Below are 15,670 nucleotides of genomic sequence, written 5' to 3'. Positions count from 1 at the left end.
AGACATGTTGACTGCAGGTGTGGGCATATGTGAAAGACGTTCCTCACTGTTTACACCAACTCCAGTCTCTAAGGTGTTTGGTGGTTATCCTAACTGGATCTACAAGAACACTCAAAAAAGTCTACTTAAATAAACTATTAATTTATATAAACATGGTTATTTTATAGAAATATATCAAGATGATCAGAAATCTTGGTTAAGTCTGGCTTAATCAAGTCAGAGCCCTGTTATACAGGGGGTATTTTGCCAAAACCAAATTTCAGCTGGTAACATGCAGTTGAGCTTTCATTTGAACAGGTTCATGCCCTCCACTGTTAAAAAGGGAAAAAGATAAATAAATCGGTAATTTAAGAATTAAAGACAAAAAGCAGATGCTTTTTTTGAAAAAACATCACATGATTTCCTATGTCAGAAAGGGGGGGAAATATCTAAAAATGACTGATCACCTACTTCAAAGGGCAAGTAAAAATTGCTGAGGTGCAGAAGTAGACCTTATAATCTGAACAGATGAAGAAATTGTGCTATTTCTTCTTCTGTAACCTGACTGCATAAGTTGAGCGGTGTAAAGGGACTCATGACAAAGATTTTTTTTTTTTAGCTAAAGAGTGTTAAAAAAAACCCAAAGAAATGGGAAGTTATCCTCTTATGACTGCTACTACTAGAAATCTGTGTTAAAAAAAAAAGAAGAAGGAGGGGGAAGGGCTAAATTACCTGGAAGTCATCATAAGGAAACAGCAGCATCTCACGTAACCCATCATTCAAAATCTGTGTTTTCCTCTGAACGATGACATTTTCATAGTCTATTGGTTCTATGAGCTTTGGTTTTGCCTAGGGGAAAACAAAAAAAAAAAAATAAATTCAAGTATATTGAGGAAAAATTGCAATTGTTGACTCACTTCAAGAAATTACTCTTTAAAAAGTTGGCAGAATACTGTATTCAAAATGTAGACTTTACATCACACTGTACCATATGGATAAGCACTACTGATAATTACAACGACAAGCATACTAATTGCCTCAGAAGGAAGAAACAGAACTATTTCACAAAACACACTAAATCAGAGCTTATCAGAAAAATCATGTATGTATTTTCACTGAAAAAAAATACAAAGAAATTACTAGTCTCTTACATTGGTGGTTACCTTTGCTTGACATTGCCCAGAAAGCTCTTGTCTGGGTTTATCAGGGATTAAAACAATCTTAATTCAAAGCAAAGATTGAGCTTTGTTTTAATTCAGCAGTAACTTGCTGTAGGTGTAGGCTAACTGATACTCCTTCTTCTCTATAGTTTTTTCAAAATTCCCATAGGCCACTTGCTTCCCCTTCATAGCATGAGTAGTTTTCTTCAGTCACTAGAGCTCTCAGCTAGATTGGCTCTCTGAAACACCAGTCAGATGGCTGCATCACCACTCATGCCAATAGATGGGGGCTGATGGCACCCTTTCAGAAACAGGAGAGATTCAGATTACTAAACAGAACATGAAACTCCATCTTTATTAAAAGCTCTTGCAAAAACATTTTTGAATTCTGCTACTCAGATTCAGTGCAGCTCACAATGTTTCCAATGTCCTTAAAAAAAAGTTAATTCAGGCTACATATTTTGATATACTTAAAATACAATTTGGGGAGTCTTTTAAAGGAAAGAAGAAATATATACACGGTCAATACAGTCAGAAAGTTCACATATCAGGACATCTACTGTCTGAACTAGCAAGCAGATAGATCACAGCAATTCCACTAACTGGTAGCCAAGGAAAGCTGTCACCTCAAATGGGTAATGGATTTTTATGTGGTGCTGCACATAAGCAGCATTTTCATCCACTTCTCCCTGGTGCTGAAGAGCTACATCCATCCTTCTGTTAATTCTCTTGGGAATGCAATAGGTGAAGAGTGGAAGAAAGCTAGCTCTGGCTCCTCTCATTTTTCCAGCAAAAATTGAGGAAAAGGATTACTTTTAAAAACATTGTAAGTAAAATTATTTAACGGGTGCACATACACACACAAAAAATCACTTCTCTAGCACAGCTAATTCAAAAACCAAAGATGCATGTACTGCAACTTCAGAAAGCATCCAATTCATTGCAAATGCATGTCTCTACCCTACAGCCACAAAACAGGTCCACCACAACCATAAAATTGATAAAAGAGAATCTTGAAAGAAAATGAGCTTCACTCACATTTTGCTTACATGCAGCAAGTACAAGATTATTCACTGGAAGCTTTTAAAGAATCGAAAGTTCTCAGGAGCCGAGGTCCTGAATATACCCCTCTCCTCTAAGTCAATGGGACATAGAGGTAGTTAGTGGTACCAGAAAACCACACTATCTTCCTACATAATCAGTAGAGTACCTGATTTGCAGAAATATAATTTCTGTGAAAATTAAGGAAGAATTTGCTTCCCCAGGTTTCTTCAAAGTGACTCATTTCTTTCTTAGTCATTTGTCAGATTCAAAAGGAAGAGGATGTTTTATCAGTTGAACCAGATATGAAAAAAGAAAACAATAAACAGCATACTGACATCGGCATTTAGCCAAACCTACAACATCACAAGGAAGCAGATTCTCTCTCTCGCTTTTCTTAAAAAAAAAAAAAAAAAATTTCCGGTCTATTATTTCATGTAATATAAAAGAAAAGACACTGAGTAGGTATAGTATTGTTGAACATGATTTATGAACCAGCTGACACAGATAAAACTCAGCCCAGTCAAAACGGCAAGATCAAGTTTATAGGCACTAAAAGTCAGTCTTTCGAACAAGGCTTAACTGTTCCTATTAATTTGCAACAAACAATATTTTTAGTTCTGTAGCCTAAGGAAATGCTAAGAGCATAGGGCTTTATGGGATCCAGCACTTGAACTAGCCAATGCCATATTTGTAGGAAGGTAAAACAGCAGTGTCTGCCATACAACTTGGTTTTTTGCCAGTGTATTATAGGCATGGAAACTTACCAGAAATAAGAAGCATTTCAAAACAGCAGCCATGACACCCACATGGTAACCATTTTAATCTGCAGAATATGGTTTATATATTTGGACAAGCAGTGTCAAAAGCCATCAGATAAAAGGAATTTTAAGTTAGGAGTTCAATGATTGCTTACATTATATATTACAGGAAAAAAAAACAGTATATTTTTTTTCTTGCATGTTTAAATTGAGACAAATGTTGTCTTCCTCTTGTCTTCTCACAAAACAAAGGATGGTCACATTAGGCATACTGAGTACTGTTAGCCTCATGCTACAAAACATCATTTACCTTATAAAAACATAGTTAGCACATATACCTGCAAATTAACAAGTCCCCATAAAGAGTAGAATGGAGTTACAAGCACTAGCAGGCAACACAGCATATAAATTGATGAATATATGGTGTTACGTATTTCTCAACATTGGCCTGAGGCAAGCCACTTTGGACAAATAGTAAGACTATTTAATACTAAACATGGGCAACAGCTCCCTGTATCTTATTATCCCACAACCACAGTAAACTCAAAATAAATTGCCCATATTGGGTTATTTTCTAATCAACTTAAAAATCCATTCAAAAAATTATATGTATCTTAGAGCTTATTCTTAAATATTACATTACTTATTATCACCTTTCTTAGGAATGGTTAACTTTGTGATGTAAACTTTGGGGCAGTGGGTGGGAATAAGCTGCTATAGGTTGATGTAAAAACTACCGCTATGCATGTATTTAGCAACAATATGCTTGCATTGACAAATTCCAAACTTAAGTCTCTAAGACTTGAAAAAATGAAATGCATTAAGTCACCTGTTCTCAGGCTTACATAAACAGACCAGAAGTGCTTACTGGGGCTTGCAGACACAGTGAACCATACAAAGAGTGGGCAGTTATACAGGCTTTTTTGCACAGTGTTTTTTTTAAAAAAACAGTAATTATTTTTTTATTTTTTTTTTTTTTTTAAAAGCCCAGTTTAACCTGAAAGCCTGAAAACTCTTCTTCTATTCTTCACCCAAGTCTTCAGGGAGCTGTAACAGAAGAGAATGGGGGTTTCCAAAACTCAATGAACACAGCCTAAAATTACAAAGCACTGTGCTTTTATTTATGAGAAGTATTTTGTTGATGGTCAAGGTCCATTTAAACATAAGAACACTTTTCAGAGCTCAAACCTTTTGATAAGACCTTCTGTATTGCCAGTATTTACCTCAGGTTTTTCATATGGATGCAGTTGCAGTTTAATTTCTAGCCTCCTCTGTGATTTGCTTTACCTTCAGTTGTAAAGTAAGCATGCTGTCTCCTATGAAGTTCTCTTCTCAGCACAGAAACTTTTAACACTAGACTCAGACTTGGGCAATGCTCTGCTGGACAGAAGAGCTCAGGTGCGTTACATTTTTATACTGCCAGCGTGTTTCCAAGCAGGAAGATGGCCTCCAGAAGTTCCAACTTCCCAGAAACACCATCCGTTTTGATAAGCACTTATTACTTCTGACTATCAAAATGCAACTGGACAGCACATGCACTAATTTGGTAACTTCTACAACAGCTAGCATAACAGCAGTTCATCCTATGTAAGGTTCTGAGGCACCACCCGGAAAATCTAAATGCTTTTTTTCCATGGGCTCTTTTTTCTCGTTAACCTCAAAAGCAAAGTTATGACACAATCTAATTCAAATCACAGGAAAACAAGAGAGCACACGTACTAACATACTGGCACTGAAAACAGCAGCTGACTCCATTTGTGAACCTATGCACCTATCTAGGAAAAGTTAATTCAGGCACAGGGCTCAACCAAATAGAATTGTTTCAGTATCACATGGGATGCTCACAGTTATAAATACCCAGTTCCCTCAAGACTCTAGCACACTCTCTGTGAACTACATTTAAAAGAATTTAATGAATATCACAAAAAACTTGTTGCTTCCTTGAAGACCTGACAACTGATTGTCTCGTCTTCATAAAGAATCCTCAAAAAATTTGAGTGCTAGGTAAATCACATCATAATTGCCCATACAAAAGGAATCCACACGTGAAAGAATGTTTTAGGCAATAGTCGATGAGATGTATTACTAGAGTAAACCAGAAGCTTCCTGTTCCAAATGATTTTGAGGATTGCTATCTAATGCAATTCTAAGGTTTGTAATCCAGAAAACAAGAAGTTACCTTTTGTTACACCAACTAGCAATGTTACCAGTCTTACTTATTACCTTACTGCACCCTATACCTACTTTCACTGTGGCAGTAAAAATCTACTGTAACATCACAACCAATTAAATAAAAACTGACCAAAATGCCGGTGTTAACTGAAACATAGCGCCCTACTTTTTGCTTTGAGCCTAGCAGTACACTTAGTCCAAAGTGTCCTTGCACCATTTCATCTAGTTTTCCTCAATAAATGAGACAAAAGCAGAAGCAAAAAGGGATATTATACCATCTATAATTATATGCCATATATACGCTTCTCTATATATGTAACAGATTAAGACTAAAATAGCAACTGAAATGACAGCAAAGATATTTTTTATGTGACCTATACGGAACCTTGAAATATTGACCTTTCTTTTGAATGCACCCACTTCATCTGAAAATTAAAAAAGGAAGGGCAAGCACTAGAGGTATTAATCCATGAACTTTAATTTAAGTAGTACCTGGAAAATTATAAGGATGTACTTCGTACATTGTTGTAAGTAAACACAGCAATGTTTTATACTTTTTAAGTAAGTACATATGCTTGCTGATCAACTGCAGTACTCTAAGTATCTGCAGAAACACTAATATCCTCTCTGAGTATTCACGGGGGAATAAAAACAGTTCTAAATAAAGTTAAACATTCCAAAGGCAGGAAAGTACACACAAGATTAGCTCATATTGTACTGATGAAAATCTGGACCAGAAACCAGAACACACCCATACAAAAAACCCCACGTTTTACTAACAACTGCTCTGAATAGAATGAAACTAAAGAAAACAATGTAAAGGAAAAGAAAATTTGTCTTATTAACACACATGCAAACTTTCAGTTATATCCAGTAACAATTCCCATGAAGTTACAGATGTGTATTACTAAATATAAATAGTGAAAATGTTTCAATTCTTAAATGCATAGCGTGAAGCTCAAAGGGGGGGACCATAATTTGAGGATCACAGCTCCCACTAACTTCAACCACAGCCAGACAAAAAAAAAAAAGAGGAGACTGTCAGCCTTTAATTCAGTAATTACATATGAGATATTACTAAGTAAAATTAGAAGTTTAGTAAGAACTATCAAAGTACTTCTTTCTACTGATATATAAGTTATTAGTTTAACAATCCCCCTCTGTTATTTGAAAAGGTTTATTGTCCTCACTCAAGAGAGTTGGTGGATTCATTACAGCTTGCTTATTATGTTCTCTTGCTGTACTATTAAAATTCCAACAGAACTAAGTGTGCAGCAATATTAAAGAAATGTTCTTATTTGATTACTTCCCCCACAAAGAAATATTCCCTTTTCCCTTACTGGAAGCTACTTTAGAACTTTCAATTCCTACATAATGTGCACTGAGGGCACTGAAAAATAGATCCTTTAGCAGAAGTACACCTGAATTATTTAGACAGTTCTTAGAAGAGTTAAGTAAAGTTTAACCATTACACACACAGTCTTTGGAGAGTTCAAATATATTTTAATTGAAAGATATGCTGGACAGTTAAAAAATATTTGTGTTAGAATGTATTTTAAAGTATAAGCAGATTTCATGCTAGGTTTAAAGATCTGTACAACTATGCTAGACAGAACAGACACTTAAAAGCAGCTACTATGAAAACCAAATCCCAAAGTCACACTCAGAGAGAACCAAAGACTTGGTAAACCAGAACATCAAAAACTAATTAAAAAGGCAGACAGCACACAAATAATCAAACCTAAATCTTAAACACACCTTCTTCACAAGTAAGACTGCTGGAACTTCTCATTAGTGGAACATTAAGCAGTTTTTCACTGGCAGACAGAACTGAAATTATTAAAGGGAAGAGATAGCTTGTTTAAACAATTCTTACCAGCAGTACCACAGGACTCTCCACTTCTACTTCACAAGGACCTCCATCCTTGCACTGCTGTGGAGACTCTATAATAAGCTCTTTCTTAGGATTTCTGTTTGTTCTTGCCTGCATTCTTTGATTGAAAATACAAACAGCAGCAAAACCCTATGCTTTTTGGCATCAAAGTAATGAACATGCCAGTGATCCAGTGAAAACAATAGCTTTTTTCCCCAGCACAAGCAGCAGAAAGTACAAACTAGTCTAACTTCTCAGCTGCAGTTTGCTTTATCTGTCATGGTGGGAATGCATGACAGACAAAGGCCAGCCCCTAAGCATGTTGTATTCTTCTGGAAAAAAAAAAAAAAAAAAAAAAAGGTGGATCCATTTTAATGCCTTAAGGTTACGAGTCAAACAAAAGAGAATGTGCGTTTCTAAAATGACCATGTAAAACAGTCCAAGTCTTTTACAGCACTTATAAAAGCAAAGCTTCAATGTTATTTTAAAAATATTTTTATTGTACAAATTAACCACTTTTTGACAATTGGGCCTCTTTAGAAGTATAAAACCCTCAGTGTTACTTTTTTTTTTTTAAATAAATATCACGTACTCAGTTGCTATCAACAACCAGTCACTAAGAGAGTACATTCTCCAGGACTAATGCCCCAAACAGATAAGTTGGTCTTTTTTGGGGGGGTGTGGTGGGGATGCTCTTTTTAATCTTAGTGCTAAATCCAAATTAAAAATTTACCTTAACATCAAATTGTCTTCATGGTAAAGATCTTATATACTCTACAAAGATACTAACTCAGAAATACAACTCAAAAAACCCTCTTTATACCGGCAACTTTTAAGCACTTAACTCTTCAAGTAAACTACCAGTCTCCCTCAGCCTCTCTCCATGCTTGAGCCAGTTAGCTCACTTCTGTCTTGCACATTATTAGTGCTCTCAGCTCACTCCTCCCTCCTCAGAACCCTCCAGCACTGTAGACGTGCATCACTGATCACCCTCCAAAAACACACTAGGAGGACAATGCAACAAAATCTTCACACGTTTTGATTGAAGTCACTTGAGAGACCTCAGCTCTCTAGCCATGAGGACCAGCCAGCCATCACTAGGATTTTCTTTTCGCTGGCAGTACAGAACACTGGGGGGGTGTCTCCCTTGTCTTGTGAACAGTTTTCAGAAGCGTCTCTTGAGCAAGGCTACACAGTGCTCTGCGGTTTGTATCTTCCATTTCCATCCTTAACTACAACATAAACTCGAAGTCATGCTTCAACTTTGCTTCTGTAATCCAATCTACTCTCCTACTATACCATTACTTACAGACACTGTTCAGCATATACACACTGGCAAAATAAGAGGCAGCAACTTTTATCGGGATCATTTCTGTACAATTCTTTAGTGTAATGCAAAGCAATTTTGTATGCAACCTAGTTGTCATTTTGAAGGTCTGACTAACCTAGCTCTCCCAGTGCAGTAGTTTTAGCATATGATTGTATACTAAATTCCTCCTGAAAAAAAAGTGAACTGTGGTGAGCAATTTTCTCCAGGTTTTGAGAGGGGTGTTTTGGTTTTCCCTTTGTTTCTTTTTAACACTAATGTGTTGCAGCTTCCACATGCACAAACCTCAGTGGCTGTATTTACCAAGCAAAAATACATCTGAGAGAAAATTCAACTCCCCAGAGAAGCACATCCCTATTTTAGACTCCCTGTCCACTACAGCAACCAGACAGCTGTGGAAACTGAGCCACCACCTCCATTCAATTCTCAACTCTGCTCCACTTTTTTGGACAGTTAATTATCTCTGTTCAATATAACTGACATCCTAAATTTAACTTGACATGAATTTTTGTCTATTCTCTAATAGAACAGAAAGTCACCTTAATCTGCAGAAAGCAGATCAAGTTGTAAAGAAGCACAAACATCCTCTTTTATTGTGAGTATTTTTAAGAAGGAAACTTCAGGTACCAGTTCCTTACCCTTCAGACCTAACATAAGATGTTAATATCCCTTTCTCTTCCCCTTCTCTCTGCTCTCACACCTGCATAAAATATTGTTATTTCAGCTTACTGCAATCGTAAAATTGAGTCTGACAACGAGTTTGCCCATCCCATCAACAACACAAGCACATTTCTAATGAGTGGACTGAAATAATGAAATTAACTATTAGTCAAGACATAATTATTTCCTATGCTTCTGTCTTTTTCTGTAGGAAAAACAAGTTCAATGCATTTACTTTTTAAGCAGTCTCTCTAATATGTAGACACCAAACTCTAGAAAACCATACTCTATAAAGCTTCTTTAAGAGTTAAGAAGGAAACTATCAGTTTAGTCAAATTTACAAAAACAGATCTTCCTGTGTAAATCAAGGCAGACAATAGTTCAAGAACATTTAGTTACATTTACTTTTATTTTGCACCAGCCCCTTTTGTTTTCAGAAAACGGAAGTACAGAACAGCTTAGACTAAATTATACCATTACTTGAGGATGCAGCTGCCAAACAGGAATTTGTTTCATTGAGGTGGGCTGCAATTATATTTAAATTCAACCAGAAATGCACAGCCTTATTATGCACAAGGTACTTGCAAACACATTAATAGAGACTTCAAAATATTATACATTTTAAATAGTATTTCTTCTGGTTAATGTAACAAAGAATTCTACTTTTAAACTGCAACATTGTTTTATCCTGGTCAGCTACTTCCCTTGAATGCATCTGGATTACTTTAATTCAGTATAAATGTGATTTTCTTTCCCCATCATTCTCCCTATTCTCAAAACATGATGAGAGACAAAAAGAAAACCAACAAGCCAACACTTTTATAACATCAGTTTAAAGATACAGAAGTTATTTTTTCCTACTGAATGGTTAGAAGAGGTTCTTTTATTTAACAACAACAACAAATGTATGAAGCAGTACCTCCAGAGCTACATCCTGCATGAAACAGACCTTAATTGCTAAATTGATGTATATTTCCAACACTTATTTTCTGCTGAGGACTTAGTGATTACCTCAATAATTTAATTCACAAAAAATTGGGGGGGGGGGGGGGGGGGGGGGGGAACCAGACCAAAAAAAAACCACAATACACCAAACATGAGAGATACTTTTTACTCAGGCACCACACAGTCAAAAAAAGGTAAGTTACTTTATTAAAGAGGTGTATTAAAAAATTTTACCAATAACACATCATAATTCAAGAATTGAAAGATAAAAAATAGGACTTTCAAGGCATGCTGAAAATTTATCCTCTTGTTGCATGACCTGTAGTTTTAAACCATTTAACTGCAATTAAAAAAAAAAAGAAAAGATATTGCTCAATTTGCTGTATCAGGCAGTTACCTGAATAAGGCTCAACAGAGAATCCAGGAAAACAATGCATGTACAAAAAGAATGTCAAAGTACAAAAGTTATTCGATTGCATTTCCAACATGGCTTCCCAAAAATTGCAGGAAATTACCAGCCAAAGAAAGACCTATTGGCAAAATAACTCAGACTATTACAGAAACAATGCATTTCATCTTTTTACAAACACAGTGGCTTGAAGGACTTCCCACGGTACTTTTAACAACAGTACTGTTCATATTATTTCCAATAGCCAAATAGTTGGCTTCCTTCTTGCATTATTTACCCTTCGGGAATCACCAATGTAATTACAAAATTACATAGGTAAAAGAGTTCTCAGTATTCCAGCATACCTTAGTGATTCATCCAGCAAATTTGCTGCCTGAAAGATAAGTTCCCTGCATATACCCTCTTATTTCTTCAAGTCACTTTCCACTCCAAGAGCTTGCTTTCCTAATGCACAATACCACACAATGAAGAGGAGTAAGTGACAGCAAAGGAACAAGCAGCATAAGAGAATTTCCTCTGAACTTCAGTGGAAGAAAGGATGACTACCCCCGGCCTCACTGCAGGAACAAGCTAAAACCCGAGTAGTTTGGTTTAACAACACTTCTTTTGCTCCAAGTCCCAGTTACAATCTGCATCAAGATCACTAAACCCTATTGAGTGGCCAATATCAGCATTCACTAAATCTACCAGCTATAATTACAGCCATCAAACTTGTCTCTGTTAGCTGTTCTAGGGAAAGAACTGTTGCTTAACTTGTAGTAACTGGGGCGAGGAAGGGAGGAAGGAATAATCTTGCTGTAGGCTTGCATGCCCTGTATATGTGAAAACACCTGTTCCCTACTCCTTTGTGGCTCTTTCAATTCCCTGGCAACTCACAGCATCTCTTAACAAATAACTTCCAAGAATTAGAAGGATGAATGACTGGAATGGTTTTGATGCTTTGTTTTGTGGGGGGGTTTGGGGTGGAGTTTTTTTGGTTGGCTGGGTTTTGGGTTCGGTTGGGTTTTTAAGGCAGTAGCTCATATGAAAATATGAACCCACTTTAGCAGAATGCCAGCACCATTAAAAGCCAATACTTCTTGCTCTCATCTGTATTAGTTAGTAAGAGATATTCCAGCACTGCCCTCCCACACTTGGCAGCCTGCCTTGCAGCTGTATTAAAAGGCATAACATTTTACATGTCAGTGGAAGATTCAGTGTTGCAGCTACACATATCTTAATACTGCTGAGTTTCAGAAGAGGCCAACAGATATGCACTTGCCCTGGCAGAATATATTCATGAGTTCAAGAGAAAGGCTCAGCCAGCTGATAGCAGATGGAATGCAGCATGCAATTCACCTGGCAATTCCCTGACATACACACTACATCCAGATGAAATCTGAATTGGATGAATTCACAAGAAATTAAAATGAAGTCAAAGAAAGTCAGTTAGGAAGACTCATTCCTCCTCCACAAACATGTAACTTGCAGTCCCACCAATAGAGAGTATATTCTCTAGCAAGGGATGAGAAAAAAAAAAAAAGCATAAGACAGATATGAGTGTGCTACATATTACATAAATTTTCATGTTGTCAACACTATAAACTCAAAGACTCCCATTCCACTGTCTTTCCTTGGTAAAGCAAGAATTAAGCCCATTCTGGAATAGGTAAAATCACCATCCCTCTTTGGAGAGGGATCTCTTTATATCAAAATGAATCATACAAATCTCAAATTTTGCATTACAATTAAAATCTCTCTCAAAACATTATTTTTAGAGAGACGGTCAAGCAGCCTGGACAGGACAAAGATGCTGAGATACCACATAGAAGAGGTCTCTATCATAAGTAGGTTCCATTGATGAAAAAAGCTAACACCAATGTACACGTCTGTATTATTTCTCAAGAAGCTGGAATAAAAAACTATCTGCCTGTTTTAGTGGCAGCATAAAGCTAAAGGATTCTCCCAGTCAGTGCCTCCAACCATAATGGTTCTGCACAATGCATTTTTTTAAAAGCTCTTTATTTCATGGAATAAGAATTTGGCTGAAATTGCTAACATCAACATGGCATAGCTCATTAATATCCTTCAGGTAGACATTACTATCTGTCAGATAAGATACAGCACCTTAATTTGGACACTCTCACTCTGTGACAAATGCAAACTGTTTAAAATCACAGCAGAGCTAAGCAAAATATAGATTAACTCAAGTCTTGTCCATGTCACACTTTTGCATACTGTTACCTATTAAGTATCAACTTAAAAGTGCACTTACTTGACTAACTAGTGACCAATTAATTTCATACCATCTTAATAGATATCCTGTTTTCAGGAAAAACCTGACTTCCTTATGGTCCCAAGGTAAAGAAATGAAAGAAGAAAAGAAATCTGTAGAATTTAGTCAGGATAGGAAACTTCAAGATTAAAATTGTACTTCTGCTAAAGGATTTAACCATCATTCTGATATACCTCCTTATAGACAGGGCATGTACAAGCAGACTGACTGCAAGAACAGTATTGGACTGAAGATGGCTTTTTTCCCCTACTTGGACAGTACCTTACAATTATCAGAAACTAACAGGACAGCAGAGACACCAAATCAAAGATAAAAAGCGAGTCACAACCCCAAGCCTGAAGATCTCTCAAACTGAAGCAGTTCTGTGCCAAAAAAGCCTGAGGTAGGGGTCTTCCCACTGTGTAACACCGATCTTTTTCAGGAGCAATTTGCTCCTTGAGGAGATTGTTAATTCACCTAATCTGCCCTTGAGCTGAAGTAAGAGTGCATCTTGGTTTACCTCTAAGCTGAAATACAAACCTCTTGGACCTCACACTGTAGAGATCTAAGAAAGAAGAACATTGCAAGACTTAGCAGCTAGCTCCCAACTTTAATTGTATTTAATTTCATGACAGAATAGGATACCTGCATCTGTAGATGATTCAAATGAGCATTTCAGGCTGTTCCTAATGCAGGTGGAAGGAAGTATTAATCAGGAAGAAAGAGCAGAGAAGTGAACTCCTTTCTGTGTGTTCATGAAGTCTGGACTCCAGGCTTGAAAGCACCACCCATGCAGCTTCTCCACCACAGAAGTCTTCTTCCCATTCCTTAAGATCATATAATGCTTTAAAGGGGTTTTTTGGTTTTTAGGGGGGTTGGTTTTAGGTTTGTGGGGTTTTTTTGTTGATTAGGGTTGTGTTGTTTGGGATTTTTTTAATTCCAGACATTTTGCTTGCTTTCAAAGAGGATATCCAGCCCCCCCAAGATCCCCTGCTGCTACGTTCAAAGGGAACATGTTTTCTACCTGGATGCAACCTAATGCCATATTTTTGGGGTCAGATATCTTTCTGTGCTAGTCCAGCCTATATTGTCATGGATGAACAATGGCTTATGCATGTAGACTTGACCAACTATCCTCAGATAATTTTTCCTGAAGATACAATGTTTAATCACATTTTTTGCATGCCAGTGCACTGAGCGCCTGTCAACCTATGCCTGATATTCCTCCCACGTGCACCTTTTGAAGAAGTAAGTATATTTGCTGCAGGAACTACACATTTGGTGAATTTGTGCTGCAATTTCCCCTATTGAGAGGGCAGAGATGGACATTCGAGCATACCAAAGGAGTCTAATGAAAGGTCAAACAAAAGAGTCCTCAGAAACCATTAGGAGATTTAGCCAAAACTACAAGTCAGCACATAAGACACCAGGTATTTATTCACCCAAAGCTGTAAGATGAAAGAAGGTAAAAGAAGCGCTCTCATTCAAGTGACCCATGAAAAACTATATTAGATGCTGTACTCATACATGTCTGTGTCTTCCTTAATAAGAGGCCTAATGAGGTCTAATGCTCCAGTTGCTGATGAATAAAAGCCACTTGTAATACAGTTGCAAGCTGAAGCAAGTTATGAGTGAAATAACAGCCTAAGCCATACAAATTATGTGCACACCATTAGGGAATTGCTGCATAAGATGTTTAAGCCCATTAAAAAAAAAAAAAAACAACTTCCACTTACTCAGCAGAATTACTTCCTTAGAACTCTCCTTTATATATTTCTACTTTCTTTCTACTAAGCTTCTCTATTTAAACAAGTTCATATTAATTTGTTAATTCAGACAGCAAGAACAGACCTTAGTATAAGGCTTTTCAATAAATGAGCATTTTAAGGTTTATTTTAAACACATCACATGTTAAATCAAGAAAAGTAATTTTTGAAAAAATCATATACTTATAATTCAATGTTATTCTGAAATTAAAATATTTGCAACTTGAATGTCTACTGTGGAGTTATTTCCAGAACAACATAGCTCACTGCTGTCATTAATCAATCTTACATGGACAGACTTTGATATCAATTAAAGATGTCACAGTTTATTAATAAACCAAATGACTCATGAGCAGCACAGAAAGAGCAATCACACAAAAACTCAATAACACCTAACAATGACGTTGCTGTCAGGTCAACAGGTGACATGGACTAACAGACTTCAGTTACTAAAATATAAGGTTAGTGGTTCTGTTTCAGGCAAATACATAAATCTATCCTGTTAAAAGCTGGACATACAACATTTCAGATGCTTCTTGGAAATTGTGTAAGCACAAATTAACAGTTATTCAAATTAAGGACATTTCCACATCAGACAATAAATTAGAAGACTACTTAAAATTATTAGTCCACATCTTGCACACGCTACAGCTACTAAACTACCTTAAGTAGGTTTACCAAACTACAAGGTTCTAAAGATGAATGAGAGAAATGACAGTGTTGAATAGGCCATTAGAAGCAAACTAAGCAGAAAACATTTCATGCATGGAAAAAAACCAAGTTGCTTTCTGCAATTTTCAGACAAATATAAAGGGGAAAAAAACCTGTTAATGTCCTTCAGCACAGTCTGTCTCACTTTAGAATTTTCTAGCTCCCCCATCAGCATTACTAGCACACTCACCTAGCCTCTTCCTTCACTGAATATTTCAAGGGGCTTATTAGCAAAACCCAAACTTTTAAGATGTTGTTAGTTTTATTGTCACCACATCATTCTCCCTTGCTCATTTTCCATCTTTGTCTACCATCTGAAACAGCTGTTTAGGCTCCAAACCATACAGTAACACTTCACTCTTATTGTATAACCAATGACTATCTGATTACAAAAAAAAAAAAAAAATGGAATTTTAATATAAAAATAAAGGCCATGAAAAAAGTCTCCTAACTCTAAGATATTGCAACACAGCAGAAATAACATGTAATATCATGCTGAGAATGGATTAAAAAAAACACATAGGAAAATCAAAACAAAGTAATATAGATCAAGCATACAAGCTACTATTTTGAAACTATATCCTTCAATTTACTACAAAATTAAGTAAATTA

General features: G+C 36.4%; 1 protein-coding gene across 14 annotated transcripts in view; it reads right to left on the bottom strand.

The window, feature by feature from the left end:
- The window catches only part of DOCK9 (dedicator of cytokinesis 9), a 136,392-nt gene that overhangs the window by 99,751 nt on the left and 20,971 nt on the right, over window positions 1–15,670 (bottom strand). For 8 of the 14 annotated variants that reach the window (XM_074815399.1, XM_074815412.1, XM_074815405.1 and 5 more), the window contains exon 2: window positions 712–828. In XM_074815399.1, coding sequence (XP_074671500.1) covers window positions 712–828 — 117 coding nt within the window. Of the gene's footprint in view, window positions 1–711; window positions 829–1,142; window positions 1,162–6,989; window positions 7,268–15,670 lie in introns of those variants that run through there. The other 6 variants (XM_074815409.1, XM_074815398.1, XM_074815411.1 and 3 more) reach the window with 3 other exon arrangements.

Source organism: Strix aluco, chromosome 2 (genome assembly GCF_031877795.1).
Source record: "Strix aluco isolate bStrAlu1 chromosome 2, bStrAlu1.hap1, whole genome shotgun sequence".
Taxonomy (NCBI): domain Eukaryota; kingdom Metazoa; phylum Chordata; class Aves; order Strigiformes; family Strigidae; genus Strix; species Strix aluco.
The sequence above is the reverse complement of the archived record's forward strand: the minus strand, read 5'-3'. Positions and strand labels throughout refer to the sequence as shown.